Source organism: Schistocerca serialis, chromosome 7, assembly GCF_023864345.2.
Source record: "Schistocerca serialis cubense isolate TAMUIC-IGC-003099 chromosome 7, iqSchSeri2.2, whole genome shotgun sequence".
NCBI lineage: Eukaryota > Metazoa > Arthropoda > Insecta > Orthoptera > Acrididae > Schistocerca > Schistocerca serialis.
In genome coordinates this window covers 214,523,478-214,548,023 of record NC_064644.1, presented here as the reverse complement: position 1 = coordinate 214,548,023, position 24,546 = coordinate 214,523,478, and the positions used below count along the sequence as shown (strand labels likewise).

General features: G+C 38.8%; 1 protein-coding gene across 1 annotated transcript in view; it reads right to left on the bottom strand.

The window, feature by feature from the left end:
* The window catches only part of LOC126413339 (probable E3 ubiquitin-protein ligase HERC1), a 722,413-nt gene that overhangs the window by 527,262 nt on the left and 170,605 nt on the right, over nucleotides 1-24,546 (bottom strand). Inside the window, exons 15-17 of the mRNA XM_050083249.1 lie at nucleotides 18,744-18,867; nucleotides 17,852-18,034; nucleotides 9,758-9,955 (exon numbers count right to left, since the gene is read on the bottom strand). Of these exons, the coding sequence (XP_049939206.1) occupies nucleotides 9,758-9,955; nucleotides 17,852-18,034; nucleotides 18,744-18,867 (505 nt within the window). The remainder of the gene's footprint in view (nucleotides 1-9,757; nucleotides 9,956-17,851; nucleotides 18,035-18,743; nucleotides 18,868-24,546) is intronic.

Genomic DNA, 24,546 nt, shown 5'->3' with positions numbered 1-24,546 from the left:
GAAATAATTACCAAGGCACAGGTATCCCCGAACCACCCGTGCTTGCACCAAACGAAATTGATACTGTGCAACCCCAATTAACTACACCCTATCTCTCACATTAAAAGCCTTGCTTTCCTGAGCAATGAAGATACCACCTCCCAAAATTTTCCAATTTATTAAAATCCTATCTGCACCTCAGAGCACTAGTGTCCATCAATAGCTATCCCACCCACAGTAAATCCCCTCAGAATGCCCTAATAACACCTATACCCTGCCTCTCTGACCTTTCCCACCTGCCACAACCTCCACAGTTTCCTCCTAACATCCCACAAACACAGAATTTGAACAATCTCAAAATAATGTTATCAATCTATCCACAAAAAAGTCTCAATCCTACAGAAGTTGCAGATCTATCCAAAGGCTTTACCCTTTACCTTCAACCCCACATCCAGATTCAATGACTCTGCACTTGTCAAAGATTTACTCTCCTTCCCCCAACCACCACCAACCCTTCAAATCAAAGCCAATCATATCTTAACATTGAACTTTGCTTCTCCCAATTCATACCACCAGCTAACAATGACCCTCCCCACTCCCACCTAACCACCTCCTGGTTAATTTCCACAAATTCCTTATCTCCAACTTGGCCTTAGCCTCCTTCCCCAGGTCCCTTACCAGAACCATAAATCTATCTCCTTGCAGGAAAAAGCTCCATCTCCACCTCTGTCATGATGAACCACAGTAATTACCTGACAAGAGGCATTCTCCAACTGTCTGGCTCCTCCTCCTACATGCCTTGCTGCTACAGTGACGCCAATCCAGAAGTTCAACATAAATTCCAATCCCTACTCAAATTCTTAGACACATCCCAGAATCCCTCCCTGAATTCATCTCCCTCCTCATCCCAGCAATCTCTCATACACCCACCTTCTATGTGCGTCCCAAAATCCATAAACTCCACAATCCTGGATGTCCCATTGTTGCTGGTTACCGTGCTACCACTGAAATAATCTACACTCTGGATGACCAATACCTCCAACCAACTGCCCACAGCCTAGCCCCCCATGTTAAAGATAAAGACCACTTACTCTCAACCATCCCATCTCCATTACCTCTCTTATCCCTACACATCTTTGTTGAATTCCCGCATGGACTGTAAATGTGACTCCATCTCGGGCTCAGGAGTGTAGAACAGCAGCTGGTCAATGAAATGTAGTAATTCTGTACCAACAGCCATTATTTTGATATTGTTTTATTAGGCAATCAGTTTACCAACAGCCATTATTTTGATATTGTTTTATTAGGCAATCAGTTTCAATGTTCCAATCATGTCATCTCCAGGCCTATCGCATAAATGACACCAAGTAGCACTCCTGCATGATAAGACAAGGCACCAATATTTGTATCTGGTCCATAGATATCCGAACTTCATGAGCAGTTGCTGCTACATGTGTGAAGAGCACACATGCTCATCAAGTTCAGATTTCTATGGAACTAGACATGTATATTGGTGCTTTGTCTTATACATGTATGAGTGGTATTTGGTGTCATTCATGTGAAAGCTCTAAAGATTACATGACTGTAATGTCAAAACAGGTTGCCTCATAAAAAAATATCAAAATAATGGCTCTTGGTACAGTATTATTACATGAGCTTCCTGCTAGCGAATGCTACCTATCTCAAAGTCCTTCCAACTCCAAACTCAAGACTTCATTCCTAATCCAACTAACTAATTACATCCTCACACACAAATACTTCTCCTCTGAGGGGGAAAATAGACAAATAAATCTGCTATGCCAATCTGTTTATGAATCATCTAGAAGAAACTTTTGTAGTTATCCAAACTCCTAATCATGTTCCAGTTCATTGGTGATATTTTTATTATCTATACCCATTGATTCCTTCAAAGCCTCAACACTTTGCCTCCCACCCATATCACCTGATCACATCAGGCCAGAGTGCCACCCTCCCGAATGTTGATCTCCATCCCTCTAATGGCTCTAGTCATATCTTTTTTCATGTCAAACCCACTAAATATCAACAGTACCTACATTTTGATAGCAGTCATCCCTCCCACAGCAAAAGTCACTCCAATATAGTTTAGAGTGGATGGTACTTATGCAATGGCAAGAAATTCCTTGCCCAGAATGCTGAGATCTTTCTAAGCCCTTCAAAGACTGGCACTACTCCCAAACCTAGTCAGCAGAGAGACTTCCTATACCATATCCTTAGATACCACAAATTCTCTGGCCACCCCCATGAACCAGCTGCTAGGAAGCACCCCTTGTAGTGATTCGAGAATTTCTGTGTAAATTATAGAACAACTCAGTCTTCTACAGTCTTGAACACATGATATTGTTGATATGAGTGTGGGATGGTAGAATCCTACCTACTGCGTATCACATGTTTGTGTGTGCAGGTTTAAAATCGGATGCGGGAAGAAAGTAGACGCGGCGGTCGGACAGCACTAACAAGTACCTGTCAGGCAATCCGTAGATGTTTTAGTGAGTGTGTAAGGAAGAACCATGGAGTTTATATGCAGCTCTGTGCTTATTGTGTCATTGACTATTGTTATTAAAATAAGAACAGTTGAAAAAGTACTCTTGTAGGCTCTTGACGCAACCTTGTTAGAGGCAAGACTCATTTTTATGATTCACGTTAAGAAAGGTCATGGCATCCAAGCCAACTTTCTTTTAACTGTAACTGTTATTTGTTTCTAACGTCCAACTGTATGAGATACTTGCACGAAGTTACATATTCATGTGGAAAGTGAAATTTTTATTGTGTATGGAGGTCAAATACATCGTTAGTAGATGAAAAGTAAAGTTTTTATGTCTACTTATTTCATATGTAGAAAGAGTCTAATAATTCCTGTACCTAGCATTGTTTGACAGAGAGTAAGTCAAGAGGGTTTCCAGCAGCCTGCTATTCAGTAAAGAACAGTGGCTGCAAATTCCAAGTAAGTCATCTCGTAAAGAAGAGGAAGGTTGTTTGGGGGAATTAGCTGATATAACCCAGATCCACACTCACACTTTAAGTCATCAGAATGTTAGATCCTCTCATCACTCAGTATCATGGTGGACTGGAACAGGTGAACCATATCCTTAGCTAGGGCTTTAATTATCTATCTCCAAGCCTGTTAATGAGGAACATCCTCTCCACAATCTTTCCATTCCTCCTAAAGTGGTATTCTGTCATGCAGCCAGTCTATGCAGTATTCTAGTCCATCCTTACATCATACCCACTGCCACTCACAATCTCATGCCACAAGGGTCATATATCTGAGAAAACCTAGATGGAAAACATGTCCAGTTCATCCACCCAGCATATCCTCCTCCAGTCTGTCACAGACTTATCCTACCCTGTCAGATGCTCTGTGACCTGTTAAATCAATCATATCACATACCAGCACTATTGCAATTTCTGCACATTACTTTATGTGGGCATGACAATTAACCACCCATCCTCCAAAATGAATGGTCACTGCCAAACTGTGGCCAAGAGATGAGTTGACCATTCAGTGGCAGAATGTACTGCCAAGTACTCTGCCCAACACCAGTTTCTATGGAATAAGTAGTTGGGAACTAACAATGCAGCACATCCTTCATTCCCATATCCTCCTGGCCCCTGTCTTTGACAGCCTCCTCCCCTGCACCTACCTCCCACCCCTATTCCAGGAAACTAATTTCACGCATCCTGAACTTACATCCTCTTCCCCAAAGTCTCTTCTTTCTCTGTGTTCTGTCCTCCCATGCCAATCCACTGTCCAAAGTCATCATCTACAGCACAATCTCACAAGTGAAGGAATCCAAACCACTTTCCTAGCTTGTGCACTACACCTGCTGCCATTCCCTTCCTGACATCAGCCAACCTTCACCAACTGCCCCTCCTGGTCTCTGCCACTCATGTGCACTTACTCTACCTCAAAAAATAATTTGTCTGAAAGCTAATAAAGTGCTGAGTCTTGTTTATGTGCCTTTCAACAACACCTCTGCTATTAAGGGAGTTGTTGCTTTTACTTAAATTATGTGGATCCAATAGTTCGAACAATGAAATAGAATAATCACATAGGCCCAGTCATAGGTAACGTAGTTGGCAAACTTTGATATAATCACAGAATATTAAGGAAATGCAATCAGTATACAAAGAAGGTAGCTTACAAAACACTTTTGTGACTCGTCCTAAAATATTGTTCAAGTGTATGCAACCCATTGCCCACAGCCTAGCCTCCCACGTTAAAGATAAAGACCAGGACTATCAGCAGATACTAAATGGATACAAAGAAGGGCAGTATACAAAATCAGAGGCTTATTGGATCCATGGTAAAGAGTTGCTGAAAAATCTGAACTAGCACATGCTTGAAGACAAGATGTCAACCATCCCATGAACCCTACTTAAAATTTTCAAAAATCAGTGGTAAGTGAGGAATCCAGAAATATACTACACATCATTTCCAAAAGGGTCACGAAGTCAAAATCAGATTAATTATATCATGCACTGAGTCATTTTTAAGTAATCATTGATCCTGCATTCCATATACGAATGGAATGGGATAAAGCCCTCATGAGTCATTTTTAAGTAATCATTGATCCTGCATTCCGTATACGAATGGAATGGGATAAAGCCCTCATGAGCGGTACACTGGAAATTATTTTCTGCCAAGCACTTCAATGTGGTGTTCAGAGTATAACTGTAGTGGCAGAAAACAAAAATAGAGATCTTCTTGTGGAAATGATGGACAGTCTCTCTGACATAGCTTACTCCGAGATTTAAAACAGATGAAAAAAAGAAGAGGTTAAGAATTTCATAAAGTACTTATCAAATGTGGATCATCACTTAGCAAAAACAATTTCCTGATGCAGCATCTCAAAAAGGACAACCATCCTATATTTTTAGCGTAGGTCAAAAACTAAAACACAAGAAACAAATATCTCTGAATCACATTCCAATGGAAGCTAGCAGAAGAAAAATGATTTCTTAAGAATTGGAACATTTTGCTTCTTGTCAGGTTGGTGCATTATAAACAGATGATTTGTCCGCAACCAAAGAAAACAATGATGCTGGTCATTAAAATAGAAAGTTACCTATCATTGTTGAGCAAAGATCAGTCACAGCAATAACTGAAGCTGCTGCAGCAGCTCTATAATCTTGATGTACTTTGCACTGTTTTACATCTGCTTTGTCTGGAGTGGTAGATAGATGAAAGATAAAAATGGGTTTTACATTTTTATAGTGGATTCAGAAGATTTCAAGTGTTATATTGAAAACCTGACAACAAAGTAAATTTATTTTCAAAGATACTGAAAAAAGTTAGAGAAACAAGACTGAATTACGACACAAAGCTAACAACTGCCAAGAATTAGCACTGTACAGGGCTGGAAGCTGGTACCAGCAAACACAGTGTTGAAAAGGTTGGTGGACTGTTAACAATAGTAACTTTCCAAGGCAAGGAGGAATAATATTGGGAGTCCCTGAATGAGAAGGGCAAGCCACGGCTATTTCCCAGTGGAAAGGGAAGTTAAACCGAAAATTTCAGGTCCTTTGTTGTGATAAAATGGCAAGCAACACAGTTCATCACTACAAATCTAGGAAAATTATTTAGTCATGATCTGTTGTCCCTCCTCTGTTATTACGTCCCATTGTTTTGAGGACCTATTTGGACCCTCTGGTAAAGCAACCTTTGGTCCAGACATGACACATTGCAACATGGCAGACTGCACAAGATTCAGAGAATCAAAGGCAAAACTTTACAGAAAGGTTTACATGACTGGTGGTAATGAAATGCCTGATGGCATCCACTCTATCATTCTTCGATTTGTTGATCATCATCTTACCATGAAGAAACAACCGTGAGATGAATACTAAGAAAATTTAAAGCAAAGAGAACTGTGAAATTATCAGGATATTGGTCCAGATATCAGACAGGTACTTGGTTCCTGAAACTGTGACTCTGTCATTATTTGATGATAATGTTCCAACAGCAGATGAAGTTAATACAATGTAAGTTGTGCTGCAAGGACACAAAGTTCAAGAGGTAGATGAAAAACACTGACCAAAGAGTTACACTCTATGTCAAATTGGTTTTTCTTTCTTTATCAACATTGAGTTTTTGGCTTTTGTAATTCTTAGTATCAAATATTTCTTCTACAGGTTCTCTCTCAACACAGACTGTCTCATCAAAGCCCCTTCATTGTGGAAGGATACCCCTGCCTATGAAAGAGGAACTGAGAACGTACCAAAGACAGCTGTTGCATGCAAAAAGAGGTTGCAAACTAGTTTAATATTATAACAAAAATCTCAAAAATGATGTGACTGAATTAGTTTAACACACTGTTGCAGGAAAACATAGAAAACCTTATAACACTAAATCCTCCATTAGACTCACATCATGTTTTGGTTTAATAAAAGATGAAAATGCATTGTTCTTATACAACAGTGTGCATTATTAACCAAAATACATTTTTTTCTTAAATTTCTCAGATTATCAGGATATTTTGTAAAATATGTTTTGGTAAACTTGGTTCAGAATGTTTTTACAACTGTTGCAGTGACCTTAAGATATCAGCAAAAGTTTCTTTTATTCTAAAACAGCACCCAGATGGGGAAGGGCCTACCACCTTTAAACAGAATTAATTAATTTGTACAATATTTTCCAACTTAAAGGTGTTTAGTGCTCATCTAGAAGTTGTCTGATTGGGCAGAAATTTTATACTGACTTTTTCTTTGTTGAATGAAACAGAATTAGGGAAATGGGAGTGGCAACATTTACTACCTTCTGGGGGGGGGGGGGGGGGGGGGGGGGCAGCTACATTTATTGTAACACACTTCTTCCATTATCCAACATTATCTAAAAGATGTCAAGTCCCTTGGTCATCACAACATGTGTCCTACTAAGCTGGCCATAAATGGAAGTGTCTGGGCTACTCTGCCTTTTTGGAGACATTTCTTGATGCATTGCAATAAGAGATTTAGTATGGAACACTTTCTTCCCAGATGAAGCATGACAACTCTATGATCATCTCTACATATAACTCTACCCCCTGCTTTGTATCAGCAGAAGGCGTAACAAGATATCAAAATTGTTGTCCAAGACAATACATTCAAAGATGTAGAAATCTGTGATTACCAGCATATAGAACATAAAGCATGTATGACATGTGAATACCATTTTGTTCACTTGGAGGTCATTTCCTTGGGAAGTTCATTTCTTATTTCACCGCAATTCTTCATCATCATTTTTTACTCTGCATTCAACAATGCTATCTCACCAGCTCTTCAACACTGCAGTTAATCTACCGTATTTACTCAAATCTAAGCTGCACTTTTTTTCCGGTTTTTGTAATCCAAAAAACCGACTGCGGCTTAGAATCGAGTGCAAGGCAAGTGGAAGTTCTGAAAAATGTTGGTAGGTGCCGCCACAACTAACTTCTGCCGTCGAATATATGTAGCGCTACACAGGCATGCTTTGTAGGCACAAAGATAAAAACTGGCGCCGAAACCTCTCCGTCAGTAAATAAATTTAAAAAAAAAAAAGGTGGAAGACGAGGTTTTTTCCTCCGCCCTGAGTTTCGACCATTGCATTTTCATACAAATTCCGTATTGTTAATCTTCGAAAGTAGCAGAATTTCAATATACTACGAAAATCCGACTGGCAAGACTGTTTGGGATGTTTATCAATATGGCCAATTCTACGTTCTGAATTTTTTCTGCCTGTGAGAAGAGATGGTTGCTAATAGGAACCTGATGAAATGTGATGGTGGTGGTGGTTAGTGTTTAACGTCCCGTCGACAACGAGGTCATCAGAGACGGAGCGCAAGCTCGGGTTAGGGAAGGATTGGGAAGGAAATCGGCCATGCCCTTTCAAAGGAACCATCCCGGCATTTGCCTGAAACGATTTAGGGAAATTACGGAAAACCTAAATCAGGATGGCCGGAGACGGGATTGAACCGTCGTCCTCCCGAATGCGAGTCCAGTGTGCTAACCACTGCGCCACCTCGCTCGGTGATGAAATGTGAATCACATGCAATATTCTCTTCACCATAAGAATAATAGGAATATAAACATTTTGCCATGTATTCTTTCGTGTTTGCTGCTATCTCATTTAAATCCTGTCTGCCTAATAAACTATGAAACTAGAGTGACACAACAGCAAATGCGGAAGAATCTACGTATCGTGTCATGTTTATATTCGTATTATTCTTATGCGTAATAGTGATACAGTCAGAAACGAAGCATGGCAACTGACTAGATTTTTAAATCTAAGATGACTCTAATTTCTGCGCAAAATTTGATGTACTAAAGAAGCGGCCGCAAAGATTTTCAAACGGAGAAAAATTTTCGCCTAACTCTCGTTCACAACATGTTCTATCATACGCAGTCTATTATTTGGTTCTTGTTGATCATTATCAAAGAAAGCAGCAGTGTAAGTAACAACAAATAGCAGTCTCTTGCCATTGTTTCGCTAATGAGACGATGCCTCTCTCTTTTTTTTTTAATTGTAAGCGGCGGCAGTGTGCACAAAAGCAAGCCATGCCGCGAGCGGCGACAGGCCGTAAACACGGACTATCAGAATGCGACAAACAATGCATGACACAGTACAGTAATGCATTTTCAGCTTAGAGTGACGTAAACACCTATAACAAAGAAAACGGCACTTATCAGATCAAAGCAAAATAAGCAATCGATTCAAACCAGACGAAGCACGTGAAAAAGAAAGGGTACCCGTATAAATACGGACGGAGTGCCTGACGCATAGCAATGACTACCTGGTAAAGCCTAACTGCTAAGCTTACGACTCGAACCAAACTACTGTAGCTGTATCGTCATTCATTCGACCTAAATTGTGTCTCATATTACAATGGACCAACTTTGTTTCGATCTGGAGGTGCGGCCTAAATCTTTTCTCTCCCCTTGAATTTCGAGTCTCAAATTTCAGGTGCGGCTTAGAGTCGGGAATTTTTTTTTTATTTTTCCTTTATTTCGAATCTCATTTTTCAGGTACGGCTTAGATTCGAGTGTGGCTTAGATTCGAGTAAATATGGTAGTCACAATATCTGGATTCATTATAAACATGTTGACTGCATTGTTCTCATAGGCATTTTGCCTTGGTTTCTTTGTACTTATAACTGACATTGTTTCTTGGTGGCTATTGCTTCATATCACATATTACATATTTTTATGTCCTTTCTTGAACAACCTACCAGTTTTCTAAGTTACAGGCAGTTCTTTTTGTTTTTAATCAGTGTCATTTTCTTTGGATTCTTAATCATTTTCATATTTTCTATACTCCTTTTCTCTTCCACCAATTAACCTTAGTGCTTTGGCTTTAACTCTATAGCCTAATTTCTTAATGCACTTGTTCTTATTTCTTTCGAACTTCATCCTAATTCCATAATTACAATATGATGGTCTTATTTGTTTGTAAACATGCAATAAACCAAGTTTCTATTCCTAAATTTTGTCTAATGTGATACAGTCAGCCAGAAATGTTTCCACCTTCTTCTCTTGCAAATTCGGGGCAGAGTGCATGCAATCACTTGTTGAAATTGTCCAGTGAAATAAAACTTTGCTCCTCTAATATATCTGCTCTAAACTCAGCTGTATTAATAATTCTACCACTGTTTGCACCTCTCCCCTCATTGCATTCCATTCTCTTATTAATATCAAATTATGTAACTGCACAAAAGGAAATGATAGAACAAAAGAATTTTAAATTACTATAATTACATAAATGGATGAGTTTCCCAAAATGATCATTATGTTGTTGTAAACTTACAGACATCAATGGAATCATAAAGTTCTCGTCCATGTGAAAACAGGTGGTGGTTTAACCAGTGACATCCATTCTTTTCTTCCAAAGAAAATTGTGGTCCATGTAGTATACCGCCAAGGCAACGTCCCACCAATAAGGCACATGTACGACTCAAGTCTATAAAAAAATATGTACTCGGACTTGGTCCAGGAGAATCCAGATCTGTGTGAATCATATATCAAAGCAAAAACAGACATAAGCAAATGTGTTTCTAAAAGTAAAACATTAACATTTCTTGATAATAGAATCAGCAGCTATGAGTCAATTAGGTTTATTTTACAAGAGATTCATCAGGTACTAACAGAATAAAGAATGGATTTCAAACAATTATGCAACATTACTGTAATAATAACTGTTGTAAACTTTAAGATGGAAAAGTGGTGTATATAATCAAACAATGGAAAGTCCCAGATGGAATAACAATAGCATGTCACTCATCGTACAGAGGTGGTACTGAAACACAGAGTGACACAATGAAAAAGACCGCTAAAATATTAAAGCTTTCAGACAAGGTCCTTCTTCTGCATCAGAGAAAAACACACATATACACACAATCACAACTCTCACACATATTGATATTGTCTCAGGGTACTAGAGCACTCATGTATTTGTGACTTGTGTGAATGTGTATGTGTCTTGTACTGCAGAAGAAGGACTTTGTCTGAAAGCTTTAATATTTTATCAGTCTTTTTCATTGGGCCTGCCTGTGAATCCTCTATAAAACTGGTATAAGTATGACAGTAAAACAGTTCAGACACGAACTCCACATACGAATATATGAAAATATTTCAGTTAAGCACTTTTGTTTTTATATCTGTTTCTGCATCAAACACACAATTCAAATGTAGAGCTTTCTATGCAACCAATCTCACCATAAAGGATAGAATCACAAATTCAGAGTGAAGTATGTAACAGAAAATACAGAAAATCATGGGGGTTTTTATAATCCTTAGCTACTTTGTTTAGGCTACCTACGGACCAAGCAAAAGTTGGTATGAAGCAAATGTTAGTATGAAGTAGCAACAATTACTTTCTCTTTGAATGTAGGCATACTGCATCTAGATTTTAAAGCCATCCTCATCTCACACAGATGTTTTCTTAAGGAAAAAGGAACAAAAATGGAACCAAAAGTTTTATCAGAATATTTCTCATATCATTATGAATTTGTTTACAATTCTCCATGATCTCAAAATTCATCCAGCATCTTTATATAACTATGTATTAATGCTCTGTTGACACTGAATGCATTAGAAATGAAGAGCAATCTCTGAGTAGACAGAAATGGAGATGGAAATTCGCCATTGCTTAATCACTTTAAACAATTTAGGCCACAGAAAACCTCGTCAGATGGGACCTTGAACCTCGATATTCCAGCCAATGGGTTTAGTGTCACCACCATGGAGTAATGATGAACCATTTCCTTACATTCAAAGTGCATTGTGAAGATACAAAACTTGAAGTATTTGCACAGAACACCATCATCTACAAACTTACAGAAATCACTTGCGGCAGTCAAACCAAGCAAAAGTTTTTAGGGTGCAAAAGTGCGTGATAAGAATCATTGGTGGTGTAAATTCAAGAACATCATGTAGAAACCTGTTCAAGGAACTTGGTATTCTAACCTCTGCTTCTCAGTATATTTATTCCTTAATGAAATTTGTTGCAAGTAATATATCTCTGTTTCCAACCAATAGCTCAATACATAGTATCAATACTAGGAATAAGAACAATCTACATAAAGACTTAAAATCACTTACCTTGGTTCAAAAATGGCTCCAATATTCAGGAACACACATTTTCAATAAATTGTCAGCAACCATTAAAAACTTAGCTTCAGATAAAGCACCGTTTAAACAGAGTTTGAAATACATTTTAGTAGGCAACTCCTTCTACTCCACAGATGAATATCTTAACAGAGACTGTTAAAGCCATCTTAAGTAAAAACATCTGTTAGATTTCAGTTTTGACAGCACTTGGTCACAACAGACAAGATTAGGTATTTTGTGTGTGACAAATTTATTAATAGTGCATAACAGTGTTTCATTCTGACAGTGTGTTAATTCTGTAAATATTAGCTGTTCCAGTTTACCGCATTGTATTCACCTATTTCAACAGTCTCCTGACAAATGATTGGGGTAGTATGTATTATATTAAAATGTTTTATGTTTTTATGCTATATTTTTTGATACGTTCCACATCCACGAGAATCATCTCAATTTTTGGATTTATGGAACAAAAAGTGGATCTAATCTAATCTAATCTAAAACAAAAGTGCTTCAAACATCAGCCCTTGCACTATGTTTCTCCGCAGCAGAAAATTCTGCAACATTTTGGCAAAATTCTGCACATTACAAAGATGTTGATAGAGCTTTGAACGAGACTGGATGCAGAATAAAATCTTCTCAGTTTTTAAGCTGTGTCAGTTCAAACAAACGTCAGGAGTAAAACCACTGACTGCCGGGGCTGGCATGCTTTTCTGTTTACATAGCCATGACTATGGCCTCTGGCACCAACACACACTGACTGATACTTGAACACTGCTAGTTTTCACTATCCTGTACACAACAAAGTGGTCCTGAGCACATTAATACACACAGAAAAAGTTATTTCTGACCACCTACAGTCTGAATTGCAGCACCAGAGACGTGTTCAGAGAGAATGGTTATAGCAAGACAGACATTGCAAATGCCTTCAGGTACCATGAAAGAAGGATGCCTTCTGAATCAGCAGAAGAGGCCAAGACGGCTGCTTTCCTGCCATACTGTGGGGCAATGAGTAACAGAAACATGGACTGAGACCAGTGTTCTAGTGCACACCCAAGATAAGAAATACGCTGCACCCTACTAAAGATGAAATAGCGTTTCATGTGACCAGCATATATGGCGCCTCTTGCAAATGCTATAGCATCTATGTATGTCAGATAACTCACACAGTTGCAGAGTCTACTCAACTGACATTTTAAACAGAGGGACCTCGACAAGTCACCCATAGCTGAGCACTGCCTGGAAATTGGCCACAAAATTTAGTCTGAAAACTCGAGACGTTTGCCTTGTGGATCAACACACTGGAATTCCATTGTAAAAAAGGCAGCTGAGATTAGAATGAAAAGCAACAATTTTAACACAGACCACAGGTACACATTTAGTAGGACACGGAGGCAGGCTATGAGTGTCGAAAGGAAGCAATGATGAATACTTGATACCTGTAGAGAGGCAAGAGAGCAGTTTCAAATGTGGCGCCAGCCCCTTATGCCTCCTGATGTCACTCGTCTCTGTGGCAGGCCAGAGTTACTACAACTGCCCAACTCACCTTCTGTGCATGTGTCATTTTGGCCCCTCTCTCATTGGTGCCAGAGGCCACAATCGTGGCGATATAAGCAGAAAAACATGCCAGCCCTGGCAGTCAGTGGTTTTAATCCTGAAGACAATGGTGGAGATAGGCATCAAAAGCTAGAGAATTTTATTTGAATTGAAATGGCTAGAAAACCAAGAAGATTTTGTTCAGAAATACTGCCATGAAAGATTCCAAGGACAAGAGGCTGGATGCGCTGCGACAGATTTTCTACAACCAACTCCTGTTAGTTAACCCTATCAAATTATAGGTATCTCACAGCCAACTCAAAACTGCATAACACTGGTTCTCTACAGAATATGAAGAGAACTATCTTGCTGTTTATTTATTAGTTTTTCCTGTCTGCATTTTATAAATTCTTGATGTACATTTGTATTTTTATTGTTATCACTTTATGTCTGTATTTATAGAATTTTCTTTGTAATTGTCCCTTCATACATTATAAATCTCTGTGTGTATGTTACTAATACATTAGCAGTACTGTAATAATCTCGTAAAATAAATAGTGATCATATTAAGGGGACCACTGACAGTAGAAGTAAGTATATCTAAAGTTATCTGAGTTTGTAGTACCACTTTTATGAGTAGTTTCAAAACAAAACCAGCGCAGCAATATGTACTTCTGATTTAATCTTTTTAAATTTTAGGCCCATTTTTGCTTTGTTATTTAGGAGTGTAATTTGTTTAAGGAATTATGAGTTCATGGCTGTTTCAAGATGAGACATTTTTGTCTAGGAAAAGTATGAAATTTTTCCCAAACATATCTCATGAAACAAATATATCTCATGAAATGATGGGTGGTTGAAAATTGTGTGTGCTTGTGGTTCCAAAGGGAAGCACTTCCTTAAAAAAAATGTATTGTTTACTTTTAGTGAATTTCTTTTTGTATTTATTCCTTACTATGATAATATTAGGTTAAGTTTGTGATAAATTTTAAAACTGTATCCCAAAGGGAAACCACTTCCTTACAACAATGATTGTTTACTTTTTGCCAGTTTTTTCTTGTACTCATTGTTTACAAAGATGACAAAAGTCAATTTTGTGAAAAATTTTAAAATTAATTTTTCTTTAATATCATTGGGACTCAAAGGGTTAATTCCATAAACTTTCATGCTTCCCCTGCTCCCTTCCTCAGTTTATGTCCTTTATCAAGTCAATAAACTTCGAAGTGCGCATTCATGTTTTACTTTCATAACAACATCTGTCAGAATACCCTGTTTTCCTCCTCCTTTTTCCATGCCTGTTTGGAGAAGTTTAGCTCCAGAAAACTGTGTCCAAAGTGTTCTTGCTAGCAAATTTAGAAGATCTTCATTGTGCAAGGTTCATACAGCAGGCAATAATGCAGCAAGTGGTCCAGATGCTGCATCTCACCACTTGCATAGATATATCCAAGAGGATGTATCATTTCTGCAAGTCGGTCTTGCAGTGTGGTACTCCCACCCTCATGCTGTTCAAAAAGAGCCCCACAGTGTACAGGAGCTCACTGTCAGAAACAGGCTTTTCTCTTGGGAAGATGTCGCAATTCTCCAGTTCTGTACTCAATCTTTCCAACTAGGTGCTTCTGATGGCCACCCACTAGGACCTGCATTAATGAGTGAGTAGAGTTTCTGCACTGATGTTTGCTTCATGCATCCCACTGCAACCAACACTGACTATTTTACTGTGGTATCAACCTTCTTCGTATGTGCATCTGCTCCACATAAAATTCGTGTACTCAGTAGCAGACATGCACAGCATCATACAACATTCCTAACAGTCAAGGATCATTACCCCATTTCTTACCTCTCAGTGTCCTAATAATGTTTTTTCTTGTGTCAGGGTGTGATCCAGAGTCACACCTAGACATTTTGGCTGTAAGCAATGCTGGAATTTTTCACCTCATCACAGCACACAGAGTTCTCATCATGCTTCTGTTTGTTATTGAGCTGAAAAGTACATACCTACCTAGGGTGACCAAATGCAATTGTTTAAAAAAGAGAACAAACAGCTTCAAAAAGGAAGACAAAGGAAGAAAAAAAGAGGACGCATCAAACGGGTCAACTGCAGATGAGGATACCACCCATCAGCTTTGGACAAATCACGTGACCGAAGGGAATTACTGGTAAAACTAGTAGTTAATTGTTACTGATGGTCAGGTGGTGGTTGACTGAGCAATATAAAAAAAATTAAGAACGTTGATTGTGGTGACAGTGTGGCGTCAATGGTTATGTTATGTCAACAGCACGGAATTGTTTACAAGGCGAAAAACGTAAGACCATTCACCTCCCTTCATTCGACGCACCACTACCAACGTCTACAATTGAATCAGCAGCCGACGACATGTAAACTGCACTTTAACCTTCCGAATACAAATAAATTGAATGACTATAAAACAATGAAATAAAACCATGACAGTTAATCTATCGAGTTATTTCTTATCTTTATCGGCCACTGAGACGTACGTTCCAGCTCCACATACCTTACACTCCGCTTCAAATTAATTTCTCCCTTTCTTGAAAGCTGGATATTTGCAGAAAAGGACATCAGAAAATGTACACTTTCATATAGGCATAGCCAAATATTTTAGGTAACTCACTTGGTTAAAAATTACACTCACAAATCACACTTGCACTACAGGAAGCCAAGCCAATACAAAGCGAAGATACGAAACGAAAATTTTAATTAATCGATATTTGCATTTGCTTATAGGTCAATCAACGATAATATCGACGGTCCTGGTGCCACCTACTAACACAGCCTTCGTACGTGTTTATCACGAAGGCTGTGCCATTAGTTAAAGTATTTAAGAAAAAGCAACAGAATGGGATGAATTGTAAATTTAACTGTATTACGCTCACTTTTGCGAAAAAATCTGCCCGGACCCCGGACAAAGAGCCGAAAAGGACATGTCCGGATTATTCTGGATGTCTGGTCACCCTATACCTACCTCATGCTGGGCTTTGGCTTCAGGTTTATAGCTTTATAATAGAGATAGTGTGTGTGTTGAAAGTTTGCTTGGTGTGATTTGACTTTGCCTGGTCACTTGTGTTCACAATGTACGGTACTACAGCCAGAATGCTTTCATGTGGTAAGCCATTCACCCAGTTCCACTGACTACAGTTCTTTCCATAGAGGCTGGCATATAATCTATTGCTGTGGAGGATGCCAACTAAGGATGTGAGACAATGGTCTCTTGTCAGCTTGTATAGTTCAATCAGCAGATTTTGGTCATTGTCAATGTCCTATGTGGCTCTCAGGACAAAGAATGCAACTCAAATATTTTTTTTCTTGAATCTGTCCTCAATGTTTTGCATCAGATTTAGTACCTGGCTGATATATAATTTCCGAAGTTAGTACCCAGGTAATTGGTGTGTGAATTTCTCTTCTAGGCAGTCCCTGATAAGATACGAGTATCTATCAGAGCAGTGACAAAGGTCAGAAATTTTTTGAGTCATCTGATGCCTTCTCTGATTACAACAGGGAAACAACTCTGGCTTCCTTCATGTTTAGGAGATCTGAAAGTTGGTAACAGAGTCATTTACCAAAACCAGGAGCCATTTCTGCATTTCTGTCCAAAGGTACAAAGTGGTTAGAACTGGAGTCCACAAAAACATACTATTCAGTTAGGAATCAAGCCACAAATGGCAAACTTTAGCTCAGTCATAGTGACAGTATTCTTGAGGAAGCGGTTTCACTCCCCAAATCCTGTGGTATGAGCTCTTGAGTCCTCCAACAACAGTTTTGCCATTCAGCAACAGTTGGTTTGCCACTCGTTTTGCAGTTACTTCAGTGAAGTTGTTCTTGGGACATGTGGAATCTCTAATGACATTTCAGTACCCCTTCGAAGCTCACCTTCTTTCTGTTCACTTTCATTTCAAGATTTTTACCGGGTTACTCCACTTTGACTTTCAGCTTTCATCAACTGCTTGCATCAGCTCATATTCTGCTCTTCAGTAAGAGGGTTATCTGGTAGTGGTCTTAAGTACTTCTGTCATAAAATTTTGGCAGTCTCAAACACTCCTGTGATATACTCTGTCCTTGAATGATGATGAGTTCAGGGTTCAGGCTGCCATTCTTGACTGTATCAACATATTTTATTATCAGCTTTTTTTCCTAATGGCAATTACATTTTCATCTCCCCTGCCCCCTTCTCACCTTCTTTACAACTTTAATATATTTTTAAGAAAATGTTACATAACTCACTTTTGATTATCTGTTGTTACTATTCCATGACGTTCTAAGTGAACCAAATGCACATTCAAAATATATCATCCCAGATCCCAGAATACATTCAGTGCCAAAGTAAAGACAACAGATTAATACACATGAAATTACAAGCAATAACTGGAACCAAAGTATAGTAACTGTAATAGTATATCAATAATGGTTAACTGAACATTGGAAAATCCAGGATGGAATGTAACAATCTTATGAAAACGATAGTTGCTGCTCACCATATAGCAAAGATGCACATTTGGAAATAGGCACAACAAAAAGACTGTCCAACATTAAGCTTAGGCCAACAAGGCCTTTGTCAGAAACAGATGTGTGTGTATGTTTTGCCTATTTTTGACAAGGGCTTTGATGGCTGAAAGCTAATTGTGTGACAGTATTTTTGTTGTGCCTATCTGCAACTCTGCATCTCCGCTATATGATGAGTAGCAACTATCCTTTTCATAATATTGTTAATGGTTAGTTAAAATAGAAAGGCCACTATATTTCACTTACCAGGGAGAAAGGTATCCATAGCACAGATATTCTTTGAAAACAGTAACTTTATTAGAGAGCTCAGAGATGGCATCAGTGAAAGCAGACAGAACATTATATCCTGCACAAAAGATATTTCTTGCAATAACAGTGTGTGAAGTACTTTAGAAAGCATATTTCCAGCCACAGAATCCCGTAGAACACCTGCCACGAATATGAACAAATTTAAAATCAACAATTCTTTATGGCAAATAACTGTAACACTGGAGCAGAAGTAAAATAATAGTATGACCATATGACGAAATCTAATACTTAATGGAATCAAGAATAAATTGGCTTATTAACCAGCAATAAAATTATGCAAAGTGTAGTAGGAAAGTTTTGTAACACAGGCCCATTTATTTTACTTCCTTCACTTAACTCAATAAAACCTTTCATCTTACAAAATCATTCATCAAATCAAATTTTCTAAATATGTTCTGGCATGCGAGAAAATAACATGCCCGCAGAACCTCTTTGTCCTTAGATAAAGGCTACCTTTTCAGTAGAGTTTTCACTTTTCGTGAGACCAGAATAGCACCACGATGAAAAATCATGGTCCTAGAGTGGATTGTCAAAAGCTTTGAAACCTACTGCAATTAATTTGTCACTACACATTTTTAATGATTTAATTCATTGTCACAGGGCTACAGCATAAGAGGAGCTTCAACTTTTGACTACATTATGTGTATTGATAGGTCTAAACATGCACAGAAGTAGAATATGAGATGAAAATAGGAGCCATATTGATTTAACTCTCCTAATACTCTTGGCATAAAAAGACATGTGTGACAGACACTTCACTTCAGTGCCTTTATAAGTAAGGCAGTGCTTTGTATTAAACTTAACTTAGAAGTTCATAAAACTACTTTACCTAGTAAATGAGAATAAGCAGTGGGAAATCTTTCTACAAGTCCAGTGGTATGGTCAAAAATTTTACATGCCATGGAAAACAATGAGTTCAGATGATCTTCTAAAATGGTTGTGCTCTGTAACAGCTAAGCAAAAACACAATGTGTAAACTGACGCTTTAGCAGGTTACACTTGACAACAAAAGGAATAACTTTTACACAAAAAAATATAGCAGTTCAAACAATATACATAATAATATTGTGAAAAGGAAAGTTGCTACTCACCATATAGTGGAGATGCTGAGTCGCAGATAGGCACAACAAAAAGACCGTCACAAAATTTGGCAGTCTCAAACACTCCTGTGACACACTCTGTCCTTAACTGATGATGAGTTCATGCTTCAGGCTGCCATTCTTGACTGTATCAATATATTTTATGATCAGTTTTTTTTCCTAATGGCAAGCACATTTTCATCTCATTTTCAACCACATTTGTGACAGTCTTTATGTTGTGCCTATCTGCGACTCAGCATCTCGGCTATATGGTAAGTAGCAACTTTCCTATTCATAATATTCTTACATTCCATCCTGGACTTTCAATTGTTTGATATATAACAATAAAGTGCATATAACAACAAAAACAATCAATTTTTGACAGAATAATTTAATTGGATAGATAAAAAAATCTACTCACCAAGCGCCATCAAAACACTCACACATAAAAGAAGGTTGTAATTAGGCAAGCTTTCGGAGCCAGTGGCTCCTCCTTCGGGCAGAAGGGTTGAAGGGGAAGGAAAGAGAGGTGAAGGAAAAGGACTGGAGAGGTCTAGGAAAAGGGGTTGATTTCGGGAAAGTCACCCAAAACTGCAGATCAGGGGAGACGAACTGCACGGGGTGAGAAGAAGACTGATGGTTGGGGACTGCATCGGACGAGATTTGAAGACCTGAGAGCTTAAAGGTGGAATACACCGTAATATACAGGCCAGAGATTACTGTTTAAACATCATGCTTGACTTAATAATAAGAGTGAAAAGCTAAGTGCATTGTACATAACAGAGGTGGGAGGGGGGCAGTGAAAAACAGATGGGCCAGACAATAAAAGATGTAGAAAAGTAAAATGGAGTGAAGAAAAGATTAGATACTGCGAGCTACCAGTGTACACCCTCTGCCTATGCCCATTCATCCTAATTGATAATTTGGTTATAGTCATGCCAATATAGAAGGCCGAACAGTGTTTACATAACAGCTGGTATATGACGTGTCATTTTGCAGGTCGATCTCCCTTTGATAGTATATGTTACAGGGCTGTTATACGTGGGTGGTAGGAGGGTGCATAGGGTAAGTCTTACAGCAGGGAGCCATAGGGTAGGGAGATGGGTGAAGATGAAGCATAGTGTCTGACACGAATAATTCGGAGATTTGGAAGGCAACGGAAAGCTATTCCAGGAGTAGTGGGCAAAATTTCAGACATAATGGATTTCATTTCAGAACATGATTTTCGGAAGTTATGGCCCTGTCGAAGTAGCTGATTTACACATTCCAGACCAGAATAATACTGAGTCACCAATGGTGTGCTCCAAAGTTGTTTTTTGGAGGGATCAGCAGTACCAGGATTGAATGTGACGGCCCGGGAAATTTGCTTTTGAACTAGGCTGGTGGGGTAATTACGTGCAGTAAACACAGAGATGAGAATGGTGGTGTATTGCTGTAAAGAATATGCACCCAAACAAATAAGAGGGAATGTATGACATGGAAAGGATGGCAACTGTCAGAATGTAAGTACTGCTGTTTATTGGTAGGTTTAATGTGGATGGAAGTGCGTAGCTGGCCTTTGGTGAGAATGAGATCAACATCAAGGAAAGTGGCATGGGACTCAGAATAAGACAATGTGAAATTCAACTGGAAGAAGGTATTCAGAGATTCCAGGAATTTTAGCAGGTCAGTCTCACCATGAGTGCATATGGTAAAGATGTCATCAATGTATCTCAACCAAGTCAGGGACTGAAGACTTATGGATCCAAGGTAAGCGCCCTCCAAGTGACCCATGAAAAGGTTAGCACACGAAGGAGCCATCCTGCTTCCCATGGCTGTACCCCTGATCCATTTGTAAGTCTGCCTCTGAAAGGTGAAGTTGTTGTTGGTAAGTACACTATGTGATCAAAAGTATCCGGACACTCCCAAAACATAAGCTTTTCAAATTACGTGCATGGTGCTGCCACCTACTGCCAGGTACTCCATACCAAAGACCTCAGTTGTTATTAGACATCGTGAGAGAGGAGAATGGGGCGCTCTGCAGACCTCACGGACTTCGAACGTGGTCAGGTGATTTGGTGTCACTTGTGTCATGCATTTGTACGCGAGATTTCCACACTCCTAAACATCCCCAGGTCCATGGTTTCCGATGTGATAGTGACGGGGAAACATGTAGCGATGCGTACAGCACAAAAGCGTGCAGGCCGACCTTGTCTGTTGACTGACAAAGACCATCGACAGTCTCGACAGGGTCGTAATGTGTAATAGACAGACATCTATCCAGACCATCACACAGGAATTCCAACTGCTTAAGGATCCACTACAAGTACTATGACAGTTAGGCGGGAGGTTAGAAAACTTGGATTTCATGGTGGAGGGGCTGCTCATAAGCCACACATCACGGCGGTAAATGCCAAACGACCCCTCGCTTGGTGTAAGGAGGGAAACATTGGACGATTGAACAGTGGAAAAATGTTGTGTGGAGTGACAAATAACGGTACACAGCGTGGCGATCTGATGGCAGGGTGTGGGTATGGTGAATGCACGATGAACATCATTGGCCAGCATATGTAGTTCCAACTGTAAAATTCGGAGGCGGTGGTGTTGTGGTGTGGCCTTGTTTTTCATGGAGGGGGCTTGCAGACCTTGCTGTTTTGCGTGGCACTATCACAGCACAGGCCTACATTGATGTTTTAAGCACCTTCTTGCTTTCCACTGTTAAAGAGCAATTCGGGGATGACAATTGCATCTTTCAACATGACAAAGCACCTGTTCATAATGCACTTCCTGTGGCAGAGTGATTACATGACAATAACATCCCTGTAATGGACTGGCCTGCACAGAGTCGTGACCTGAATCCTACAGAACACATTTGGGATGTTTTGGAGCGCCGACTTCATGATAGGCCTCACCAACTGACATTAATACCTCAGCATTCTGTGAGCTGAAATTCCCCAAGAAACCTTCCAACACTTGATTTAATATATGCCTGCGAAAGTGGAAGCTGTCATCAAGGATAAGGGTGGGCCAACACCATATTGAATTTGTGGGCGAAGCAAGCTGGATATTTTTACTTCCCCTCTCGTTTTGCCATCTGCCTTGTTAAATTTGTTTTTTGCTCTTTTAACTAATTACCACTAACATACGTGAGTGTAATCTGTATTTTCATGAAAGAGAAAGGTTGGCCCTCAGTTTTAAAGAATACAACACAAGATCTAATATTGTGCTTAGTTTTATGGATGTAACTGATTTTCTAATTTATTTTGACTATTCCTAATTAATACTTGCATTCTAGGATGAAATCAGTGATTGTTTTGTAACTTAAATTCTATTGTTGATGTACAAACAAATATAAATTCTGTACTAATTATAAACATTTGGAGGAACAACTAATAGTATTCTTAAAGGAACTATTTGGCTCTATTCGAAAACCTGTTAACAAAGCCAGCTCTTAATTAATTCCAAATTAATTAACAGTTTTTTCAAAAGTATTGTTTGCATAATGATATATGTTAATTTCACCATTTAAATGAATAATTTAGCCTAACTCTTGTAGTAGAAGAAACTGTTAAAAAGAACCTATTTTTCAAAGTATTCAGTTAATTTAATGAGTTAAGTTTTAATTGTAACTTCTGTAAATTAAACATCGAACAATGTGTAGTTTCAGCACCTCTTATTGGGAGGATATATAAGGGCGTGATTTTTGGTCCTGAGACAGTCAGTCCACAGCCGAGTTTCAGACGAGAGTTAGAAGGAGTTGTCAAGGAGATATGATTTCGATTCGTTTTTGAAGCTATTACTGCTGTTTGTCAGACATCTTATTTCATCTGGTAATTTGTCGAAAATTTTTATAGCAGCTCTCTGAGCTCTCTGAGCAAAGGATAGTGTAAGTGTTGCTTAAAACAACACTACGAAATACATGTTACACAATTAGGTCATGTGTTAAAACAATGACAGAGTCTCCTCCATACGTACCTTTCTATTCTTCAAGAACTGTGAACTCTGTGGTTAGGTTTTTACTGCTCATAGATGTTCAATAGTAAACTATAGTAGCAGTATGTGGAGGTTTGCCTGCAAACTATTAATGAGGCTTGTGGAAAGTTAAAACAACAGTGTACTGGCCACAAATAACTGTGTATTATTGGGGCATTGTGAACAGTGAAAGTAAACTAATGTGAAATGCAACTGTGCACCTGTCGGCTACATTGTTTATAGTAGTCAGTGATGTACTTCCACGGACCATTTTTCAGCCAGTATCACAACGCAGTACGTCGACACAGAGGACTACAAACGAAGAAATAAAGAAAGTGAATTGTCACATTTGGTGCCCTAAGAGAGGACTAATGTATGTGGGGACAATTAACTAGAACTCACAAACTTTGACAGTGAATTGTGCACTCGAATGGTTTACAGTAAAGTTTAAATGGAAGAGATGATGCAGCCAATCAGGGCTTGGGTTTCATGGCCACAGTAGGACAGCTGCCAATCAGCAAGCAGGTTCTATGGAAGAAGCCACTGAGTACAGGAGCAGCCAAGCAGACACAGGTGGACACAGCTGACCGAAATAAACAAGATGCCTAGCCGAGAGAATTACAACTTGCAGCAGACGAAGAGTCGGGATGACAGCCACAGCAGAGCAGCAGCAGCAGATGAGTGATTAAAAATTAAGGTAATTTCATAGCAAAAGCTGTTTTGCACCAAGTGATACATAATGAGTGGCCTTAATGAACAAGACAGTATGATGGGAGACAAGGCTTGGTTCAGTAGATGATAGTGCTTATCAATCTGACATGAATGTAACTTTGAATGATGGGGATGAAAATCCTATTGTAGATGAAACGATAAAAGCGTCCTCTACATTGTCTGGTAATGTGAGCGAAATAGGCGAAAATAGTATTGAAGTGGATGAAATCATTAAGGTTAAGGAGGAGGAATCTAGCAGCGAAAGTCAGCAAGGGCAACAGTTTATGGCAGATGGAAACTTGGGAGCAATGTTAAGGCAAATTATGAGTAGTATGTGTATGAAAGAAGACATCAGTAGCATGAAAATATACATTAGTAGTATGAAAACTGAAATGACTAGCCTAAAAGATGAACGAAGAAAGACATTAAAAGGAAATTAAGGTAGTTAGCTCTAGCCTTTCAGAATTAAATAAGAAGTTTGATGCAGTAGTTAAAGATTGTGACAATACTAATGAGAAATGAACATTGAGTTGTAAATGTGTGGAAGAGAGAGAAACTTTGTGATGACTATAGTAGGAGGGTGCAGGCTTCTGAAAAGTTCTGTGCTGAAAACAGGGTTAAACTTTAGAACCAAATCGATCAGATTAAAAATGATTTTGAAAAGGAGGTAGAAACCAAGTGTGCCGTAGTGGTAGAGGACAAACTGCTGAAAGTAAATGAAAATGTAGATTCAAAATTAACTGAAATGAAGATAAACGTGGAAGAGGTACAAATTCCAAAGCATATAGAAACTGTCAGTGGGTCTGATTCTGACAGTATTAGTAATGATGATAGCAATGACGAATCCAGTAGTGATGAGGATGACGTATTTGAATTTATAATTGATAATGA